The sequence below is a fragment of the Pan troglodytes genome, chromosome 19 (assembly GCF_028858775.2).
Source record: "Pan troglodytes isolate AG18354 chromosome 19, NHGRI_mPanTro3-v2.0_pri, whole genome shotgun sequence".
Classification (NCBI taxonomy): domain Eukaryota; kingdom Metazoa; phylum Chordata; class Mammalia; order Primates; family Hominidae; genus Pan; species Pan troglodytes.
In genome coordinates this window covers 58580071-58602080 of record NC_072417.2, presented here as the reverse complement: position 1 = coordinate 58602080, position 22010 = coordinate 58580071, and the positions used below count along the sequence as shown (strand labels likewise).

The 22010-nt window shown below is 34.2% G+C and overlaps 1 protein-coding gene across 6 annotated transcripts in view; it reads left to right on the top strand.

Annotated features, from left to right (window-relative positions):
- The window catches only part of MAP2K4 (mitogen-activated protein kinase kinase 4), a 122768-nt gene that overhangs the window by 66124 nt on the left and 34634 nt on the right, over window positions 1–22010 (top strand). For all 6 annotated transcript variants that reach the window (XR_675352.5, XM_009432733.4, XM_511831.8 and 3 more), the window contains 2 exons: window positions 8598–8717; window positions 20767–20886. Coding sequence is in view for 5 of the 6 variants with exons in the window: in XM_009432733.4 (XP_009431008.1) it covers window positions 8598–8717; window positions 20767–20886 (240 nt within the window). In the remaining variant the exon portion in view is untranslated. The remainder of the gene's footprint in view (window positions 1–8597; window positions 8718–20766; window positions 20887–22010) is intronic.

Here is a 22010-nt window from a genome sequence, read left to right as displayed (position 1 = left end):
GCTGGTCTTGAACTACTGACTTCAGGTGATCTGCCCGCCTCAGCCTCCCAAAAGTGCTGGGATTACAGGTGAGAGCTACCACGCCCAGCCAAAAACCTGTCTTACCATACCTCACTCTGCGTGGGTGTCATTTGAACCAGTATGTGATATATTTCCTGCATATTTTCTATCATTCTTTGTCATCTTATGGCTATGCCTCTGAAATTTGTTGTATATGTCAGATTTCTACTGTTACCTCACTTTATTGTCATAAGTACTGAAATGATGATCTGTCATTTATGGTCTTCAGACCCTTAAAAATTTCAGTGCTAAGATTGATATTGTTTCTTTAAATGTGGATGATGTGGTTAGTAAAGAGGAAGAAGATGATACCACTCTTACCAAGGCATGTCAAACTTGTTCCATTAACTTGGTCCTCAGGGCAGCTCTTCCCATAATGTAATATAACACATGCTTTTGGAACTGAACTCCCAGGTGCTCTGATAATACGTAGCAGAAGGTAAGGTAAAAGGAATTAAGTGGATCTCAGTATCCCCAGTGAGAAGAATGGGGTATTACTATTAATTAATTAATTAATGGGGCTAAGATACAACTGAGAGTTTATTAAATTGATTTTAAAAGACTTGAATGATTTTTGCAATTAAGAATTAGCATTCTTTCTTCTGCCCGTAGTAAAATCATATATGCTTTCACAATTTAAAATAATTGACTTAACAGACACTTATTTTTTCACAGGAAAGAAAGATTTACATCTGTGATCAGCATTCTAGATAATTTGCTTGCTTCTTTTGCTGTTTGTTTTGGTTAATGTTGCCATCTGCTTTGACCTTATTAATGATGGCTTTGTGAGATATCATGGCCATTTTCGTGTGTGATCTATTTAGAAGACTCTAGCTGATACGGAGGAACTCGTACCACAAATTAGGAAAATAAGAATACCTAAGATTTTCTGCAGCCCAGAGGAAGGTGATAGGATATTGATGTGCTGCTATGGTTTCTAGGATTTTCCAACTTTGGTTTCTAGGATTTTCCAACTTTGTATTACAACTGAATTCTGGACATTTTTGCTGGGAAAGCAGCATATTTGTAGGGTTCAGAATAGTAGGGACACTGGAGGAGTGTGATCCTTGCTCTTCTATCCTCTACATCACTGACTTTGGTTGATCTGATGTCAATCATTGACTAGCAGTGGATTCCCCTTCACATTTTATTTATAGACAGTAACCTTAAGAGGGATCTTTAGCAGGGATTACTTAATGAACAATGAAGGGTATGTTTATGGCATAGCAGTATTGGTGTTTGTAGATCACAGAAACTGGATGCGTTTTCAAAATATTAAAACTGTGTTGTAATATTATATATAAATTATATATATTACATATAATATATATTAAATATTAAATATATTAAATATTATACAATATTAAATATAATATTAAATATACAATATTAAATATAATATTAAATATACAATATTAAATATTATACAATATTAAATATATTACCTATAATATGTATATAATATATAATATATATTATATTAAATTATATATAATATATAATATATATTATATTAAATTATATATAATATATAATATATATTAAATATATTATATATAATATGTAAAAGATTAATTAAGATAATCTTTGTTCTTTTCTTCTTTTGATTTTTAATGCTGAACCTTTGCTATATCATTCTTTATTTTCTGTGGAGAGGAGGTCCCATGTGCTGTGTTTGCTCATGTACTAGTTCTAGGATTTCTCCATGGGTAATTAAATATTTACTAATATCTACCTGGTACAAAAGGTGGACAACTGTCATCATAGGGAGCTTTCGATTTGCTTCTTGTCTTGGGTGTGGTGGTTTTAGCCATCATATAATTGGACAGGACAATTGGCAATTACTTGAAATACAGAATACAGGTTCTTTTTTTTTTTTTTTTTTTTGAGACAGAGTCTCGCTCTGTCACCCAGGCTGGAGTGCAGTGGCATGATCTTGGCTCACTGCAAGCTCCGCCTCCCGGGTTCATGCCATTCTCCTACCTCAGCCTCCCCAGCAGCTGGGACTACAGGTGCACGCCACCATGCCTGGCTAATTTTTTTGTATTTTTAGTAGAGACGGGGTTTCACCGTGTTAGCCAGGATGGTTTCGATCTCCTGACCTCCTGATCCACCTGCCTCGGCCTCCTAAAGTGCTGGGATTACAGGCGGGAGCCACCCTGCCTGGCTCGGAATACAGATTCTTTTGGTAACCTTAGATGATAGTAGGTGCTTATGTAGGGGAACAAGCCCCCTGCACTGAAGTATGGGTTTTAGCTAACCTAGTTATAGCAGATTCCACATAGATTGCTGAAGAGTAAATGCCTTCTGGTATTCTGATTTTGGTTGGTGGTAAATTGGAAATGATGCTTTGCCTTGCTAATGGCCAAATTACTAGTAGCTTGCATTATTTTATCTTGTGTCTATTTGTTTTAATTGGTGCCTGGAAGAATCTCTAAAGCCCTACACTGATTTCCTCTAATGATTGAATTCGTTACCTTGCTGAGTTTCATTGTGTCTGAGTCCTAATTTCTGATCCAGGAACTCACCTGTCTTTTACTTTGGAATACTCTACCTATTCCTAACTTCTCTAAGCAGCTACAGGTGTACCTGTGCAGCAGGGAGATGTATCTCCTACTCTGCTCTTACTGTCTTTTTATACTGCCCTCTCGGACACTCAGCTGAGCCATACAAACACCTGACAAGAATTTGTCATGTGAGAATTTAGAGATCTGCCAGGACTGATGGTCATGTCCTTCCGTGTCAGTTTTCCCATTTCTTATGCTCCTCACATCTCATTCCTCCATGCATTGTCTCCATTTCAAAACAAAACAAAAATAGCATCAGTTAGAATTGATAGCCATTTTGTAAGTTTATTTGATTATGTTGCTGTTTTCAAGTGTGTCTGTGGCACCACTGCTTTCTAAAGTCATTTTCTGGACTCCTCAGTTCTTGATTCCTTACATGTTTGCTGATGACTCATATCCTTTTTGCCTAGAATGTTCAGATCCTAGGAACTGACATCTGTCATGTCCTCTGTAGAACTTCTGTTTATGAAGTGCATATATGACTTGTCATCCAATCCTTTTTTACTCTTGAGTCTTTTGAGTATATAATGACCTATTATTTTCCCTTTCTCCATGCAGGAATGGGATCAGGTAACCCAGAGTGCCTCTTCACATACATTGTTCAAGAGCTTAACTTGGTAGGAAGGAAAACTGGGTTATTTGGGAGAATCAGTAGTTGTCACATCAGGACACCGGCAGTCACAGAATGGGTCATTTCAAGGCAGGCCCTGGTGCTTTGGGATAAGGTGTGTGCTGACCTCTCTAGTAACTGAGATATCTTTGAGCACCCTAACATGGAGATGTAAGGGTTAACTCTGAATCGGGGTGACTGGCAAGGACCACTATCAGAATCAGCCAGGTATTTATTGAGCATCTAGGCACAATGCTACTTGGTGACCTGCTTCTTAGGAACTACAACGTGAGCCTTTATTTTGCCTCGTCTGCAACTCCATCCTTAGCCTTTGCGTTGTCAGCCTGCCTTCCTTTGCCACATTTGAGTCTTCCTAACCTTACCCCTTAATAGCAATCACTTCATCATCATGCGCTTTCCCACTATCCCTTCTCCCTGTCTTCCCACCCATGAAAACAAATTTAGAAAATGAAGGGAAATAAACAAACAAACAAAAAGTCACCATTATGATGGGATTGAGGCATAATATCTGAGTAAGAAGGGAATAAATTAGTTTTCCTTGACAGTATATACTGCCTGTTTCTGTCCATCCTCTTATTTGCTTCTTTTTCTTTGCTCTTCCACTCCAGTCCTTAAGCGAGTTTAGTTTTATTCGTTCCTCTTGTCCCTTTTCATGATAACAATGTGTCATAGTCTGCTTTAAAGTTTTTCATACTTACCGGTGTTAGTTTTATTGCTAGTCATTCATCCCTGATGAGCACCAACAAATTGTATGTGAGAGATGGATTTGGTAGGGTTTGGATATGAGGCTGGAGAATTGTGTCACTGTGAAGAGAGAGCTCCCCTGGAGATCTCAGTGTAAAGTTGGAGGACACCTAGAACAGCACCACATTTACATTGTTCTTCAGTATCAGTAAAAGAGTTATTTATACTTTAAATTCAAGTTGTTAAAAATAGAGGCATTCCACATGAGGCTAAATATTATTCAAGATTTTGGTCCATAGATGTTATAAGCTGTCAACATTTAAATCTACCAATGACTTCCAGGTGCCATGTTGCACAAAAAGAAGGAAAGCAGCCTTTCAACAACTTGGAATTTGGGACATTTCTATATGATTGGGACTGTTCACCAAGTGGATGTTGCTGTGTTTTGTGACGAGATGGAGTAGAGGACAAGGGGATCATTTGTAACTGAACATTTTTAGCTTGTCCTATGGGACTTGTTAACTTTCTATTACCGCGGCCTAATCCATACAGAACTCCCAACAACTAAATTTGTGGCTGATCCAACCAATGGCATGAGTTGGACTGACAGTTTTAGAAAAAATACGCTTTTTGGAATTTTTTTTTTAATTGGACAAGAACCATGCATAATATTAATAGTCTTAAAGCCAGAGAACTGGGAATGTAGTCTTTTTTTCCTGTGTCTCTAAGTGACTCTCAATTGGACTGATGTTGGCATTTCTGACCTGTATCTACCTGCTGTTTTTATTGGCATTTACCTGCTTTATTGGGCTTATACGCAACCTTGAATACAGATTTGGACACCAATTAAAAAAAATTAACTTCAAGTTTACAAATTTCTTTACTATAGAAAACTACTTATATATGTAGAGTAGTAATTTTTGTTTTGATTTTCAATGTTTTCTTTATGTTATATTCCAAATAAAGTAAAACTTGAAATAATCTGAAAATGCTTTTTATTATTGGGAAAGAGATGTGGATTCTTTTTCAAGAAACACAATTTAATTTGTCCTGGAAGCGTGTAATAACTTAAGCTAAGTTAGTAAAGTAGTGTTAAGTAAAAGAGCTCAGTAACCCCATAATGAAAAAGAATGATTTTGAAAATAATATAAAAAACTTAATGTTCTTGAGTTGATTTTCTTAAGTATTTTATGGTTTCCTGTAGTTTTCATTCTACTATTTACTGCCAGGGAAAAAAAGGTTTGCTGAGCTCAAGTAAACAGCCTTATCTAACTTTTAAATTTATATAAATAAATGAAATTTTCCTGCTATTCAAAGTTTTTTATCAATGGTTGTTGCTTCTGAACATTATGATTATGAGGATTTCAAGTCATATAATTGGCGTCACCTTGTTACTTCCATTTTTCTGTGCTCTTAAGGACAGATTTATAAAGGGAAGAGAAGTTTGTTCTTATTGATGTTCAATTTTTAGGTAGTTATGCTCCTTTAATGTTAGAAGATCCTGGACTCACTTGATTCAAATGTAGAAGTCTTTCCCATAGATATTGTTTTGATGGTTCATTAGAAAAACTTTCTTGGTAGTAGCTTTAGTCTCTTAAGTATTCTCTAATTTGAATTGTTGATTGTCATTATGTATTCTACTTGAGTTATTTATTGAGTTATTAAAATCACTAATTTGAAGTTACTGCTATTATAGGCATGTGTTTGTAGTTGATCCCCTTTTGGGGTCCTTTAGGCCTTTTGAAATAGTTTATTAATTGCTCACATATGATAAATGTTACAGTTCAACCCTAAAACATTAGTATAATTAAGAGTTAGCAGGTCGGTCACAGTGGCTCACGCCTGTAATCCCAGCACTTTGGGAGGCCGAGGCAGGCGGATCACGAGGTCAGGAGATCGAGACTATCCTGGTTAACACGGTGAAACCCCGTCTCTACTAAAAATACAAAAAATTAGCCAGGAGTGGTGGCGGGCGCCTGTAGTCCCAGCTACTTGGGAGGCTGAGGCAGAAGAATGGCATCAACCCGGGAGGAGGAGCTTGCAGTGAGCCGAGATCGCGCCACTGCACTCCGGCCTGGGCGAAAGAGCAAGACTCCGTCTTAAAAGAAAAAGAGTTAGCTGTACTTGTTCAATTCCAAACAATTCAGATGCAATACCAGCAGCTACTTTTCTACCTACTGCCAGATACTTAGACAAAATGTTCAGAGAATGTGGGGAGGTGTTGATCTCTTGAAAAGCACAATCAATTTCATGTTAGACTAGTAGGCCATTCAGCTGCTCTGTGTTCTATTTTGTACTAGAAGTGACATTAAAGAATACTTACAGATGAATAGGTTTTCCTGCCAGTGCTGATGATCTCAAAGATAGAGCTGTGCTAGGAACTCTCTACATTCTGGTTAGTAAGAATTCTGTCAGAGATTGTCTCAGTGTTAGGTATCAGTAAGATGTTGGAACTTCAGTTAGGCCTTTAGATCATGTAGTCCATATATCCTTTCTGTAGCTACGGTAGGGTTTTTGGACACGGGCTCGCTCCCAAAAGTCAGTTATTGATGATAACTGTTGAGGTTTTGACTGTAATATGCTTCCTAGTTGAAATATAAATATTTGTACAAATGTGTATTTAGCATACCACACAACCAGTTTTGTGAAACAAAAGATAAACTAGTAAAGAGGACACCTTTTAAAAATAGTAGTTTATGTGTGTTAGTATATATCCATTTGCCAATATATTCATACTAGTAAAAATAGAAAAAAATACATTTGTTAACACCTTTTAATAGTGAGAGTTAGGTAGAAATCTTCCCCCAAAGGGTTATTTGATTTTTCTTCTCTACTTGTCTCTAATATTAAACAACTCTTCGTCTGTTTTACATTTAGATATATAGGATTATTAAGATTCTTTTATAAATAATTACCTTCCTGAATTAGCATTTTGACAGCTACACTTTTAGAGTTATTTTTTAAAAAACAGGTATAAAGGTAGAATATTTACAAAAATTATTACATCATGCTTTGAACAAATACAGATCACATCTCTGGGCTATTTTGACTTTTAAAAATATCCTTTCTGAGCAAACATGCTGAAGTTGATTTAAAAGTAAGATTATTAATCCATAAACTATGAAAATAATCAAAATGAGAAAGAAGGGAAACTTTCCTTAACGTTAATAGAACTAGTCTTATTTTGTTTCCATTTTTCATTCTTTCTTTAGTGCTTGTTTATCTGAGCGTTGATATTTAATATAAAAGTTGTAGGTAAATCTGTGTCTGTAACATAGATGCCAGTTAATAAATTTTATTTGCTTATGAAATACTGTAGGTAGCAAGCTGTAAATTTTAAGTAGCAAAATTAAATTTGTTTGGAATATATGGAATTCCTCAAAAATGAAACGGAGAGAACCTACTTCTGTTCCTTAAACAACTGCTTATTCTCATGTCACATGAAATACATCTTTTATATCTCTTTGTGCCTCTGGCTTCTTTTCTGTAAAATGGGCTCAAGAATTTAATTGACTGCCTTCATCCCTTTCAAGAACATTTGACAGATACCTCGAAGTCTTTGGAAGACAAAATGCCACCTTGTGTATTTTTTGATACTAACTTGCCTTGTAAGTACATACTATGTATTGTACACAGTGGCGTGATGTGACATTGTGAACTTTTTTATGAGAACAGAAGTTGTTTGCATGCTTTGATGTTAAACTATAATTTTATTATTAATTTTTTATAATTTCTGAACATGATTCTTTCCTATATTGTCCCTCCCAACACCTCTGTGTTCTATACTGTTCCTGAATAAGAGGTGGGAGGTGGGGTACTTAATGTTTTCTGGCAGTCTCTTAGAAATATGCAAAGAAATTGTTGTACAGCTTGGTTAGGAATATATCCCTGGTCTGCAGTATATGGAGGAGCGCTTTAGCACCTTAGGAATAGACAAAAAGAGCCCTCTGTTTCCTCATTTTTAGGTTTTCTTCCACAGGTTTATGCTGCCCTACATGCTGACTCATGGGTTGGAGAGTCAGGTAGAACTTTTTGTTTTTAATGTATAGAAAGTGCAGTTAAAGGACAGAGTCCCAATCTAGGATTTTGGAGACCTGGATTCTTGCCTGGTGCACTGCTCCTATACTAGTATTCACTTTATCCGGTTCTGGACTATTTCCCATCTTTATGAATGAGGACACTGTGGTATGGGTGTCCTCATGAGTGAATGAGTGAAGAGGGATGTTCTTGCATTGAATGCCTAGATTGCATACAATTTTGAAACGGTGATTAAAAGTATGTATACAGCTACCTATAATTATTCATATGAAACTGTTAAAACTCATTATCATTTTCTTTATATTTGCATGTGGGGGTTAATTTTTACTGCCTAAGAACTTTGTTGCATAACTCCCAACATTATTAGTAAATGCTCATGGTTAAATTGCCCTGTCTCCTTTAAAGGATTTCTAAGTGCTGTTTGTTAAACTTTCTGTGATTAAAGTAATTCTTGTGAAGTATAAGGAAAGATGATAATTTTCATATATGGTATTTGTGAAGTTTGCTTGGTAATTTTTAGTCTCGTAACGGTTTTTCTCTACCATGAGACTAAAAATTATTGGTGTTTTTGACAAAATTATTTTGTTTTTTTGACATCTTTTGTCATTCTTTTCCAGAGAATTCGGTCAACAGTGGATGAAAAAGAACAAAAACAACTTCTTATGGATTTGGATGTAGTAATGCGGAGTAGTGATTGCCCATACATTGTTCAGTTTTATGGTGCACTCTTCAGAGAGGTAGGAATAAACTGGGTTTTAGCTGACTAATGAATATCTAATTGGGACAAATGAAGATGGCAGGATTCAATTCTATTCTTAAATGCCATACATTAGTAATAAGTTAATATCTCAGTATCTTAGTGTTTAACCATGATAATCTACATATTAACTTCTGACTCTTTTTGCGGTGGTGGGTAAGGGGTGAATCACACGTGTGTTTGCGTGTGTGTGTGTGTATGTGTGTATTTTAGTATTGGTGGCTGTCATTTGTAAATCTCATACAAATATTTTCTGTTCTTTAAGAGCCTGAAAAATCAGCTGACTTCTAAATATCAGCACTTTTGCTATAGTTTTAGATTTTCATTGGGCCTTGAGCAACCCCCCCCCGCCAACTTTATATTTTAACTTTTACTCATCTGTCATCAAGTGTATGTCTGCATTTAATATAAACACTTATGTGTCCCTGCCCATAATCCTGAAGTATACCCATCAGACATGGAAATTAACAATTACAATATAAATTTTTTTTTTCTAATTCTCTTATCCAGATTTTTGTGTAGAAACTAAAGCTCTAATTTCTTGGTCTCATAATCATGTTTCTTCTTTTGGCCTCTGGTTATTTTGTGTCCCAACTTGGGTTATCATTTCTGCCTCCAGCTCTCAATCCACTTACTCATTTCCAGTCATCCAGCTGCCTAAAATGTGGAAGTGAGTTTGGGCTAGGGGTAGAGCTGGAGCTGTAAATGAATTAATACATTACGGTATCCTAGACCGCCATCAAAAATTGTGATACTTAGTTGAGTAGGACTTGAACTGAACTGCTAAGCATTTCAAATACTCTCTAAAAAAAATACCTTTCTCATTTTGCAAATGTTAGGATGAATAGCTGAGTTGTTATAAACTGGTAAGGAAAACCCTCCTGCTCTCTTCTTTTTGGGATGGGATTATAGAGTGTATCCTTGGGGTTTTTGTTGTTATTGGCTTTAAAATTAATATATATTTTTGAAACAGGGCTGAATGTAGCACTGAATAGAAGTATATGCAATCTTGTAATTGGAAACAGTGTTAGAGGTTAGTTAATTCTAAACCTAATTCTGAAATTTTTGTTTGTTTTTCTGGGCTCTTACTGGGTAACTAGTAACAACACATTCTACTTCATGACAGAGCCCATTTCTTTGTTGAATCACTAATTGTTAATTCTCAACTCATGTAGTTTTTTTCTATTCCTGTCTTTACTTTTTAATAATAATATTCATTTTTATGACCAGATATACTGAATTTATTAATTTTCTTCCATCATTTCACATCAGCATTCCATTACATCAGTATACAGTCATGTATTCATGTGCATGACTATATCTTGGACCTAAATATTATGTAATGTTATTCTAAATGTTTGGAACTTTCTTCATGTTGCACAAGAATCTTACCATATCGTCCTCCCTTTATTCCCAACTATGAACTTTTCTTCACGTTCATTAAATCATCACACCATATGCAGAACAATAGTTAATTAGGGACTGAACTAGATTTTCTCTCCTAACTAGATTCTGTGGTCAGCTTTTTCAGTGCTGTATTCGTTTTCATTATAGACTTTCCCCAGCTCTACCTGAACCCTAAATCACCTCCATAGTGCTGGAATATACCAATTTATTTCATTTGTTCATTTATTTAATCATTCAAGTACCATTTACATACCTAGCCTTGGGCTAGATAGTGTGGGAATCTGATTGTATGAAAAGAAAGCAGAGTAAGTCATATTCATGATTGACAAAGATGTGGAAACAAAGCACGGAAGCTTGGAGTAGTGTCTGAACAATATTCCCATGGTTTTGTTATTATGGATAGCTGAGTCACATTTGGTTTTATGTCTCAGAAAGGTTGAAGGGAGTTGACATATGCAGCTGTAAACACTAACGTCTGTTGAATGCTTTGTCGTTTTCACATATGTTTTCTTCCCAATAATCTTCGGGATTTGGTGGTATTATCTATCCCCTTTTTCCAGATAGGAAAATGAAATTTAGTGTGTTTGACAAAAGTTACACAGCCAACAAGTGGCAGAGATGGGATTCCAGAGACAGAAATCTTGCTGTTCCTTCTATTTTATTAGAAGTGGTCCAGATATGAAGATATATATATGCTTTTTAAATAAGATTTTTGATAGGATAAGATGTGTGATAAGGTGAAGGCTTAGGAACTACACAGTTAAGCTGTACAAAGACACAAAATACCTAAGTAGATGAAACATGAACTTTCCTCCCAAATCAGAATGCAGTCTGTAATAGGTACTTTCTGAATAATAAAAGTTTTAGAAAAGCAGAAAGTAACAACTTTTACAATAGTATGTTTTACAATAAAAATATAGTTTTTCAATAGTTTTACAATAAAAGCGTAGTTTTACAATAAAAGTGTTACTTTTATTAGTCACCTTTAAAGAGTGAATAGTAAAAGTGTATTTCCCGAAGTTACAAAGGTTAAAAATATTAAAATGGCCGGGCACGGTGGCTCAAGCCTGTAATCCCAGCACTTCAGGAGGCCGAGGTGGGCGGATCATGAGGTCAGGAGCCCGAGACCAGCCTGGCCAATATGGTGACACTGCATCTTTATTAAAAATACAAAAATTAGCCAGGCGTGGTGGCACATGCCTGTAGTCCCGGCTACTTGGGAGGCTGAGGCAGAAGAATCGCTTGAACCCAGGAGGCGGAGGTTGCAGTGAGCCAAGATCATGCCACTGCAGTCCAGCCTGGGCAACAGAGCGAGACTCCATCTCAAAAAAAAAAAAAAAGTATGTGTGTATGTATATATGTATATATTTTCATATATATGTAAGTAATAAACAGATTGAATAAGACTTTAAAGAAACATTTTTGTTTTGCAGTTGATGACTTACATGCATCTTTTTTGGTGACATGACCTTCAGTTCCAATAATAGACACAAAATCTGAGTTCATGAAAGGAAATAGTAGAAATGAATGTATGTAGTCAGGACTTTTTAGCTTACCTTACTATCACTGTGAGAGAGACAGTGCTTTCAATTCCTGTTACTGTGAGACACCCTCCAGGGATTTCATTTCACCTAATTTATACAACCACTAGACTCAGCTCTTGGTTTGGTTCAGTCAGCCGTCCATCAAGGAGCTTATGAGATGTTCCTTTTCTCATTCTTGCAGCAACTATTTATTTATTTAAATTTAAATGTTATTTAAATTTAAGGGGTACAAGTGCAGTTTTTTTATATGAATATATTGAATAGTGGTACAGTTTGTGTTTTTAGTGTATCCATCACCCAAACAATGTAAATTGTACCCATCACGTAATTTTTCATCATCCACCCCGTTCAACTCCTCCCTCCCGTCTGTGTCTCCAAGGTCTCCAGTTCCGTATTCTGTCCATGTGTGCACATGATTTAGCTCCCCCTTATAAGCGAGAACATGCAGTATTTGTCTTTCTGTTTCTGGTTTGTTTCACTAAAGATAATGGCCTCCAGTGTATCCGTGTTGCTACAAAAAAAAAAAAAAAAACATGATTTCATTCTTTTTTTAATGGCTGTCACTGTTCTATTGTGTATATATGTCACATTTTTAAAAATGTGGACATTTAGGTTGATTCCATGACTTTGCTATTATACATAGTGCTGCCATAAGCATACCAGTGCAGATATCTTTTTGATATAATGATTTATTTTTCTTTGGGTAGATACCCAGTAGTAGGATTGCTGGATCAAATGGTAGTTCCACTAATTAGAGATTAATCTTGCTGTTGGGTAATATTGAGCTTCTGAAAGTTCCGTCACTTATTCAAAGCAGTGAATAATACTTAATACTGAAGTTGGTAACTTCTATGTTGCCACTATCTTCAACCATGCATACTTCTTTCTAGGATGGAACCAACCTCAAAAAGAAAAGTCCAAAGTACAGCTTGGATTTGGTTTAGATAAGTTATTAGGTCACTCAGTTGCACAGGTTCCTAAAAGTCATTTTCAGGCTTTGTAGGTAGGTGGAAAAAAGAGCTTGATAATAATTGAATAATGGAAGTAACTTTTAGCCTATATTTTACAAAAAAGACCTACCATTTATCTTAACAGTGCTGAAACCTAGTATCAGTTAAAAATTTTTCTAATACATAAAATTTGAGAATTTCATAGCAGGTAAACTCTTATTTTAAACATCTTTTGAGGTTGGGCAATAAATTCTAGTGCAGAAAGCACTGTTCTGAGTAACTTGTGAATGTAGAAGTTCATCAGATTATAGAAGGCAGTGATGCTGGCTGAAGCAAGTTACCTCCCCCTTTTTTATCCTTACTTCCACCCCTCTTCTCCTTTCCCTCTTCTTTCTCCTTGCAAGTTTTAAATGCAGCTTATGGAGGTAAAATTGACATCTGATAAACTTCCCATATGTAAAGTGTACAGTTTGATATGTTTGAACAAATGTATACACCTGTAGAATTATCACCAAAATCAAGGTAATGAATATGCCCATCACTCACGAGTTTCCTCACACCACGTAGGTAATACCTGCCACCTCTCTGCTGTCCCCATCCTCAGATAACCACTGACCTGCTTTATGCCATTATAGATTAATTTGTATTTTTCTAGATTTTATGTAAACGGAATCTTACAGTATGTACTTCTCTTTTTCAGTTTGTCGTCTTTCATTCAGTATAATTATCTTGCATTTATCAGTCGTTTATTTCTTTTTATTGCCGAGTACTATCTGTCATGTTCCATTATGTAGATCTATCAGTTTGTTACTCATTTACCTGTTGATGGCCATTTGGATTGTTTTCAGTTTTTGTCTGTTACTAATAAAGTTGCTTTGAGCATTTATGTACAATTGTTTGTACATAAGCTTTTTTTTTCCTGGGGTAATTACATGGGGGTGGAATGGCTGGATCATATTGTAGGTGTATGTTTAACTTTTTAAAAAATGGACAAACTTTTTTCTAAGGTATTTGTACCATTTTATACTTTCACCAGTAGTTTTTGAGAGTTCAGCTTCTTCCATGTCTATTCCGGCACTTAGTGTGATGTGTTGTGTTAATCTTTAGCCGTTCTAGTAAATGTGTGGTGGAATCTCTGTATTTTTAATTTGCATGTTTCTAATGACTAACAGTGTTGAATGTCTTTTCATGTGCTTATTTACCAACCGTATATCTTTGATGAAGTTCCTGTTAAAATCTGTTGTACATTTTTATTTAAATTGGGTTTTTTTGTTATTCAGTTTTGGGAGGTTTTTAAAAATGTGTTTTGAATACAAGTTTATTATCAGACCTATGATTTGCAGATACTGTCTCCTGTCTGCGCTTATCTTTATATATATCTATTCTTAACAGTGTTTTTGGAGAGCAAAAGTTTTTAATGTTGATATAGGCCAATTTTTAAATTTGTGTATTGTGCTTTTGATGTTGTGTATAAGAGCTCTTGTCTAACTCAAGCTCACTTAAGATTATCTCTTATGTATTCTCCTAGCAGTTTTATAGTTTTAGGTATCACATTTATACTTATCCATTTGGAGTTAGTTTTTATATATATCGAGAGTTATATATTGATGATTTTTTTTTGCATGTGGATATCCTTTGCACCTTTATCAGATATCAGTTGTCCATACAGATGTGTGTCTATTTCTGGAGTATCTGCTCTGTTCCATTGATCTGTTGTTTTTCTGTCTTTGCACTGATCTCACATGGTCTTGGACTACTCCAGCTTTATAGAAAGTCTTCAGATTTGAGAGTGTTGGTTCTTAAACTTTGTTCTTTTAAAAGTTGTTTCGGCTCTTTCATATCCTTTCTATTTTCATGTGGATTTTAGAATCCACTTGTCGATTTCTACCAAAAGACCCGAAAAAAACCAACAACAAAAAAACAACCTGCTGAAATTTTTATTGGGATTTTGCTAAATTTGTAGGTCTACTGGGGGAGCATTGATATCTTAACAGTATTAAGTCTGTTGACCCTTTACTGTGGCATCTCACTTTATTATTTTACATCTTCTTTAATTTTTCTCAGCAATATTTTATAGTTTTCGCTGTATAAGTCTTTCATGCTTTTGCTAGAGTTGCCCTTAAGTGTATAATATTTTTAATGCTAATACGTATTTTTAAAGTTAATTTTCTCATGTGACTAAATGCACAAATATCATTTGATTTTTTTATATTGATCTTGTGTGCAGCAACCTTGCTAAACTCAAATTCCAGTAGCTTTTTTTACCTGCCTTCAGATTTACTACATAGATCATCATTTTGTCTGTGAATAAAGAAAGTTACTCCTTTCTTTCCCAATTAGTTCCTTTATTTATTTTTGTCTTGCCTTATTGCACTGGCTGGAACCTTCAGTATGCTGTTGAGTAGATACAGTGAGAGTAGACATCCTTGTTTTTTTTCCTGATCCTAGAGGGAAAGCATTCATGTTTCCTTCATTAAATATGATATTAGCTGTGGACTTTTCATATATATATATTTTTAATCAGGTTAAGGAAGTTTCTTTTTACTCCTAGTTTGCTGAGAGATTTTGTCAGGAATGGATGTTAGATTTTTGTCAAATTCTTTTTCCAGATCCTTGAGATGTTTTTGAGATGTATGGTTTGTTTGTTGTTTTAATAATGGTGAGTTATATGAATTGATTTCAGATATTAAACATAGCTTTTATTTCTGGGAGAAATCCAGTTGGTTAGGATGTTTTATCTTTTTTATCTATCATTGGATTCAATTTGTTAAATTACTAAAATTTAGCTAATTTGCTAAAATTCATTTAAAATTTTTGTATCTATGAGAGACATTGATGTATAGTTTTCTTTTCTTATTTTTGTCTGACTTGCATCATTGTAATGCTAGCCTCATAGGATGAGTTGGGAAGTATTTCCTCTTCCTGAATTTTCTGGAAGAATTTATATAGAATTGGTATTATTTTTTCTGTAAGTATTTGATGGAATTTACCAATGAAGCCACTTGAACTTGGCAATTTCTTTGTGAGAATATTTTTGACTGAATATCCAGCTTCTTTCAAAGATATAGTTCTATTCAAGTTACGTATTTCTTGTCGAGTGATCTTTGGTATTTGTTTCTTTGAAGAAATTTATCCCTTTCATCTAAATTATCAAATTTATTGGAATAAAATTATTCATAATATTTCTTTTTTATTATTTTAATATTGGTAGAGTCTGTAGTGTGTTACTTCTGTCTTCCCTGTCTCCCCCTCCCTCCCACTTGTTTCTGATACTGGTAATTTATGTCTTCTTTTTTTCTTCCCAATTAGTCCAGCTAGAGGTTTATCAATGTTATTGACGATCTCGATGAACCAGCTAGCTCTCAGTTAAATGATTTTCTTTTCTTTTCTTATCTTAAAAAAAAAAAAAAAAGTCAGGGTCTTGCTCTGTGGCCCAGGCTGGAGTGCAGTGGCATCATCCTAGCTCAACCCAACCTTGAACTCCTAGGCTCAAGGGATCTTCCCACATCAGTCTCCTGAGTAGCTGGGACTACAGGCATGCACTACCACCACCCTGCTAATTGAATTTTTTTTTTTTTTTTTTTTGGAGGTGGAGTCTCACTTTGTTGACCAGGCTAGCCTCAAACTCCTGGCCTCAAGCCATCCTCCCACCTCGGCCCCCTAAAGCATTGGAATTACAGGTGTGAGCCATGGCGTCTGGCCTCCGTTACATGATTTTCTGTATTGCTTTTCTATTATTATTTTTTTTGACGGGGAGCGGTGTTCGTTCTGATTGTGGTTTCTTCCTTTTACTTATTTTTGCTTAATTTGCTTTTTTTTGTTTGTTTCTTAAGGTGGTCCGTGTTCCTTTTAAACTGTGAAATTTTTTAAACATAGACTAAATTACAGAGGAGAAACAGCTACCCAAATCCTATATTGGCATATTTACTCTTTATATGTCTTCAAATATTATAAATAGAATTAAAGCCCTCATCACATTTCCCTTTCCAGATCTCATCACTACCCTGAGTGTTTCCTTTAACTTGTTTGTTTAGGTCATCCATATGTGCATTTTCCCCTACATTTTACATAATATCGCTTTATGTATTTTCACATTTAAGTAAATGGAATCCTATATGCGTTCTCTATTGTACATTTTATTCAACATAGTTTTATTCAACATAGTTTTCAAGATTTATGTAAATATAGATTCGTAATATACAGATTTAGTTAATTTATTTTAACTGTAGTATTCTAATGATTAAATACACCTTTTTATTTTATTTTTTTAGAAATAATCATAATGTAGATTGCTTCTCTTTTTTTATAATTATAAACAGCACAAAAATGAAGAATTGTTTTGCATGTCTCTTTGACAACTTAGGTTACAGATTATTTAGCATATGTCCCTGGAAATACAGTTGCTAAATTTAATGATACAAATGTCTCCAGCTGGAGTACCGACTTAAATTTCCACCAAAATTTCTATATCAAGAATTGTATTTGGTATCAGCCATTCCTGACTGTTAGTAGCTTGCTTACTTTATAGTTTCAGTTGTTAAGGTTACCTCATGATCCACATTGGCTCCTAGAGTTCAGCTATCATGTCCACTCGAAGGAAAAGAAAAGGGAAGAACTAAAAGGATTTTCCTGGAGTCACAAACCAGTGGTTTTGTGTTGATACCTCTTTGGCTGCCTTTCTTTACTTTTAAAGACTGGGAAATGTAGATTTTAGCCACATACATTGTACAGAGGAAAGGGGGAATGGTTATTTAGTATGCCATCAGCATTTACTGTCACAGATCTCCTTTTACCTGGTGTGTACTAACATTTGATAATAAACGTTTAATTTTTGGCAGTTTGAAATGGTATCTCACTTTTAAAATTGCATTTCCTTGATTGGTGAGATACAGAATTTTTTACATGTATTTAGGCTTTTTTTTAAAAAAAATTGCCTTTGATATAATTCTACTGAGTTTGGTCTTTCCCTAATTAGTTTAGCATAACTCTTTATTATTCAGGATACTGATCTTTTGTTTCTTTACATCCAAATAGATGTTTTTGTCTCTTATTTTTAAACTTTTGGTATGTTGTCCTTGTTTATACACAAGTATTCATTATTATGGGGTTAAATTTAACAGGTCTTATCCTTTGTGATTTGTTGTTTTTATGTGTGTTCTTGGGAAAATTTTTTTTCCTATATAAAAGTCATGGAGAACTCTTAGAAAAAAAGTTTTAAACTTTTGCTTTTTGCAAAATCCATTTGGGAGTTTTTGTATATATATTTGTGAATGATTTAATGTCAGAATTTAATGTTTTTCTATATGGATGGCCAGTTGTCCCAGCAGCATTCATTGAATAATGCATTCTTTTGCTATGATCTGCTTTGTTAACTTCTGTCATGTATCAGATTTCTGTCTGTGCATGAACTTTTGCATCTGTTTCTTTGGTGTATTTATCTTTTATTTGTGATTGCTTCATAAAAAGTCTTTGTGTAGTAGGTCAGTATCTCTTCTTTAAAATTATCTTAGTTATTCTTGGCTCTACTTTAATATAAGCTTTAGGGTCAGCTTGTTCAGGTCCTTGAAAATTTTGATTAGAATTTAACTGAATTCTTAGATTAATTTGGGAGAATTTGACGTGCTTCTCATCTTGAATCTTCACATTTGTAATCATGGTCTGCTACTCCATTTGTTCAGGTTATTGTTATGTCCTTTAGTAACATTTTATATTTGTTTTCATAAAGGTTCTGCCTATTTTTATTAGATACATTTCCTGGTGACTTAGTTTATATTTTGATTGAGAATGATATCTTTTTATTTTCGAATTAGTTATTGGTATATGTTATTGGTTATATACGGATCTTTAGGAACCCTTCCTTATGTTACCTTAGTAGTTGAGTTGTTCATCATTCTCCAGCTTTTTTTCCCCCAATAAACCCACATTTATTCACTTCTGCATTTCAGACCTGTGGTCATCCTGTTTTCTGCTTGAGCATGACAGTCATGCTGCTGTCGCTACCTTTTTCAGGCAGCTCAGAGCATTTCATTTTTTAAATGCAGCTCATTGCCATTGTGTTGTTTGTATGACCAAAAGGAACTGTCAGAGAGATAAGAAGGTTACATTAGGTTATGTTCCTTAAAAATTACAAAGACCTCTCTATCTCATTGCTCTTTTCTGTCCCCCCTTCTCATCTTCAGTTCTCGGTTTACTTGTTACCTTTATTCTCCCACTCCCATGTCCATCTTTCTCTTTTGTTTGCCCACATTTCCCTTCCTTCTCCCTTCCATTTGGTAACTATAGTTTTTAGCACCTGCCAGGCACTTTAGTTTGTGCTTTGCATATGTTAACTCATTTGCCCTTTATCACAGTCCACTGAGGATGGTGGGGCAGTCTCATTTCATAGCTGAGGATGCGAGGAGGCCCAAGCTTATATAAGTAGAAAGTAGGAGAGCTTGGATAATGTCAGGCTTTTCAAACTCCTAATGTCATTTTTTTTTTCCACTTTGCTATATTATTGAGGTTGTTTCTTTCTACTGTTTTTATAAGTGGATGAAGTAAATGTGCTGTATGTCTCTAATAAGATTTTTTAGTAAACCTATTTAGATAGTGTCTCTAAAATAAAGCTGTGTCTGTTTTGGGTGGAGGGTGTTACTCGATCTTTCATGATAGCCATTCTCATAGATCACTCTAAAGAAAAAGAGATTTACAGAGAGAAGAAAGATTTAAATGCAGAAATAATAAGTAAAATTTACTACGTCAAATATGCTTTACAAAAACATTATGTATAGCCATGTATCTGTGGGAATGTTCTAGAAAGTGGTCCTTTTGTAAGAGTGCATTGCAAACGTTGATAGAAGAAACACATTAGGGACAGTGGATTCTATTCATGGGTAGTGTATTGTTCTGGGCAAGTAATTTTACTTTTAACAGGCATTAATCTCCTATATAATCCAAGGATAGGATTGATTATATAATTATTATATAATCAAAGGATAGGAGATTAATGGGTAGAAAATCTTTGATGATACAGCTGTATTTATAAATAAGTAACAACATACAGAACTGCATAATTTTTTAAAAATCATTTTGATAGTATTTTCATTTTTGTAAGGTACTTTGTAGTTCTTGTTCATCTGTGTATCCTGTACTTTTACAGTTATAATCATGGTATCTACTTTTATTTTTTATTTTTTCATGACTCATGCATCTCTCTCATGAACTGTATTCATTTTCAAAAAAATTGATTTTAGATAATCTCTTTAATGTTGTTGTATTCCCTTTTGTGAGATAGTTCATCGGTTTCTAGTTTTGTTTTGTTTTTTCTTTTTGTAATTTATGGAACATTTAAGTTACATTCCCAGTCATAGGATGATTCTATAAAATGGTATCAACACATTTATTTCTGTTTTATTGTCAAATTGCTTTCATATTGGTTTAAAACAATCTATAATGCAAGAAATGTTTGAATGATTCAGTTTAATTATAGCCAGCATCCAGTCATTTAACAAGTATTTATTGAGTCTTTGTTCTGGCAGAGGTTACATTCTAGTAGGGAATATATGAGACAAACATAATAAATAAGTAAATTACACTTTATATTAGAGGATGATGAAGGCTTTACAGAACAGAGCAGGATAAGGGAGTGCCTGATGGGATGACTTGCGCTTTGCATCAGTTAAAGTAGGCCTCACTGAGAAGGTGGCATTTGTACGGGGTCTTGAGGCATGGGATTTACTTTATGTATTTTTGTCTTTTTCCTTTTTTTTTTTTTTTGGCTAATTTAAGAAGTTTATGTAGTCTCTTAAGATTACTGTCATCTATTTTCATTGTTAGAATCGTTTTCTACACATTTCCTATTTTGGCAAAATTTGAAATTTTAATGAAAGTACAGAAGTTTTCTGTGTAAGCCTGTCCCTGTCCATACAATTAAAGAGTGGGGAAAATTGGCTTTAACTACATTGTTTATGTTTAAACCTGAGTAGAATATTCTGTTGAAGGCTTTAACAAGAAAACAAAAATTATTACTAGTTTGACATTTGAAATAAGCAAGAATAAGATTGCACCTTTCTATTGTATTTCCATTTTAAGTAAAGGCAAGGTGATATTTAAGATGTATTAAGAATAACAGATATTTGTTATTTTATAGGGTGACTGTTGGATCTGTATGGAACTCATGTCTACCTCGTTTGATAAGTTTTACAAATATGTATATAGTGTATTAGATGATGTTATTCCAGAAGAAATTTTAGGCAAAATCACTTTAGCAGTAAGTACCTGGTCTTTAAATTATTCATTGTGTATATAGTTATATAGAGATGCTGCTGGAGTTTTGAATGCACATATTTGAGTGTCACTCACAGTACCTTCCTGAAAATAATTCATAGTTAATAACCAGAGACAAAGTCACTTCTATGGGGTAGTTAACACAATAGGTCATAATGGTCTCGATAAATACTGCCAATGTTCTTTCCCTTTGAATCTCAATGAGTCATAACAGACTGTTCTGTAAATAAAGCTAGGAAAAGCAATTTTCTGTTCATTTTTTCCTGTTGCTTTAACTATTTTTAAATAGGTTATATTACCACAGTTATCCCGAAATTAATCAGAATCACAGCAGTCTCCTTGAAGCCCCATAATTGAAGCCCTTGGACAAAGTATGTTTACTGTGATTTAAGATTTTGGTTATTCAGTCTAAACTATTTAAAATTTTGACTAGCAGTTTCAGGGGCCAGTGTTACTACTAAATTTGGTTAACTCACTTTTACCAGAGTACCAAAAAAGAAAATAGGTACTTTTTTACATATGTGTTTATAGTTTTGAAAGTGAATTGATCACTTTGTTTCTTGCTCTGAATCTTTTGTAAATTTTTTTTCCTAAAGGAAAAAGATAATTTACTTTTTATAGAGCAAAATTCATAAGATTCTTAGAAACTCCTGAGAATCTGAGCTAATGGCATGTTCTAGGTTAGTTGATATATAAACTAAATCATACAGGAAATTGTAAAATAGATACTTTGGTTGCATGTAATTTCCTAGCTCTTCCTTACCTGCATACTCCCCCTCCAATGTAGTTCACCAAGATATATACTCTTTCAAATAATTTCATAAAAAGATTTTATGAAATAATTTTATTTTTAAATTTTATAAAAATAATTGTATAAAAAGAAGCTAACTTAGACTAGAAACTTATTATTTAGTGGGGTATATGAAATTTTACAATGATTAGTTTAGCCATCTCTCTCTAATATATTAAACCCGTGTTGTCTTGAAACTTACCATTCATAATAATTATAATAGAAAAATGATAATAGCTAATGGTTATTAAATGCTTATTTGCATCAAACTATTTGTGACATTAAATCTTCATAGTAACTCTCTGTGGTAAATAGTG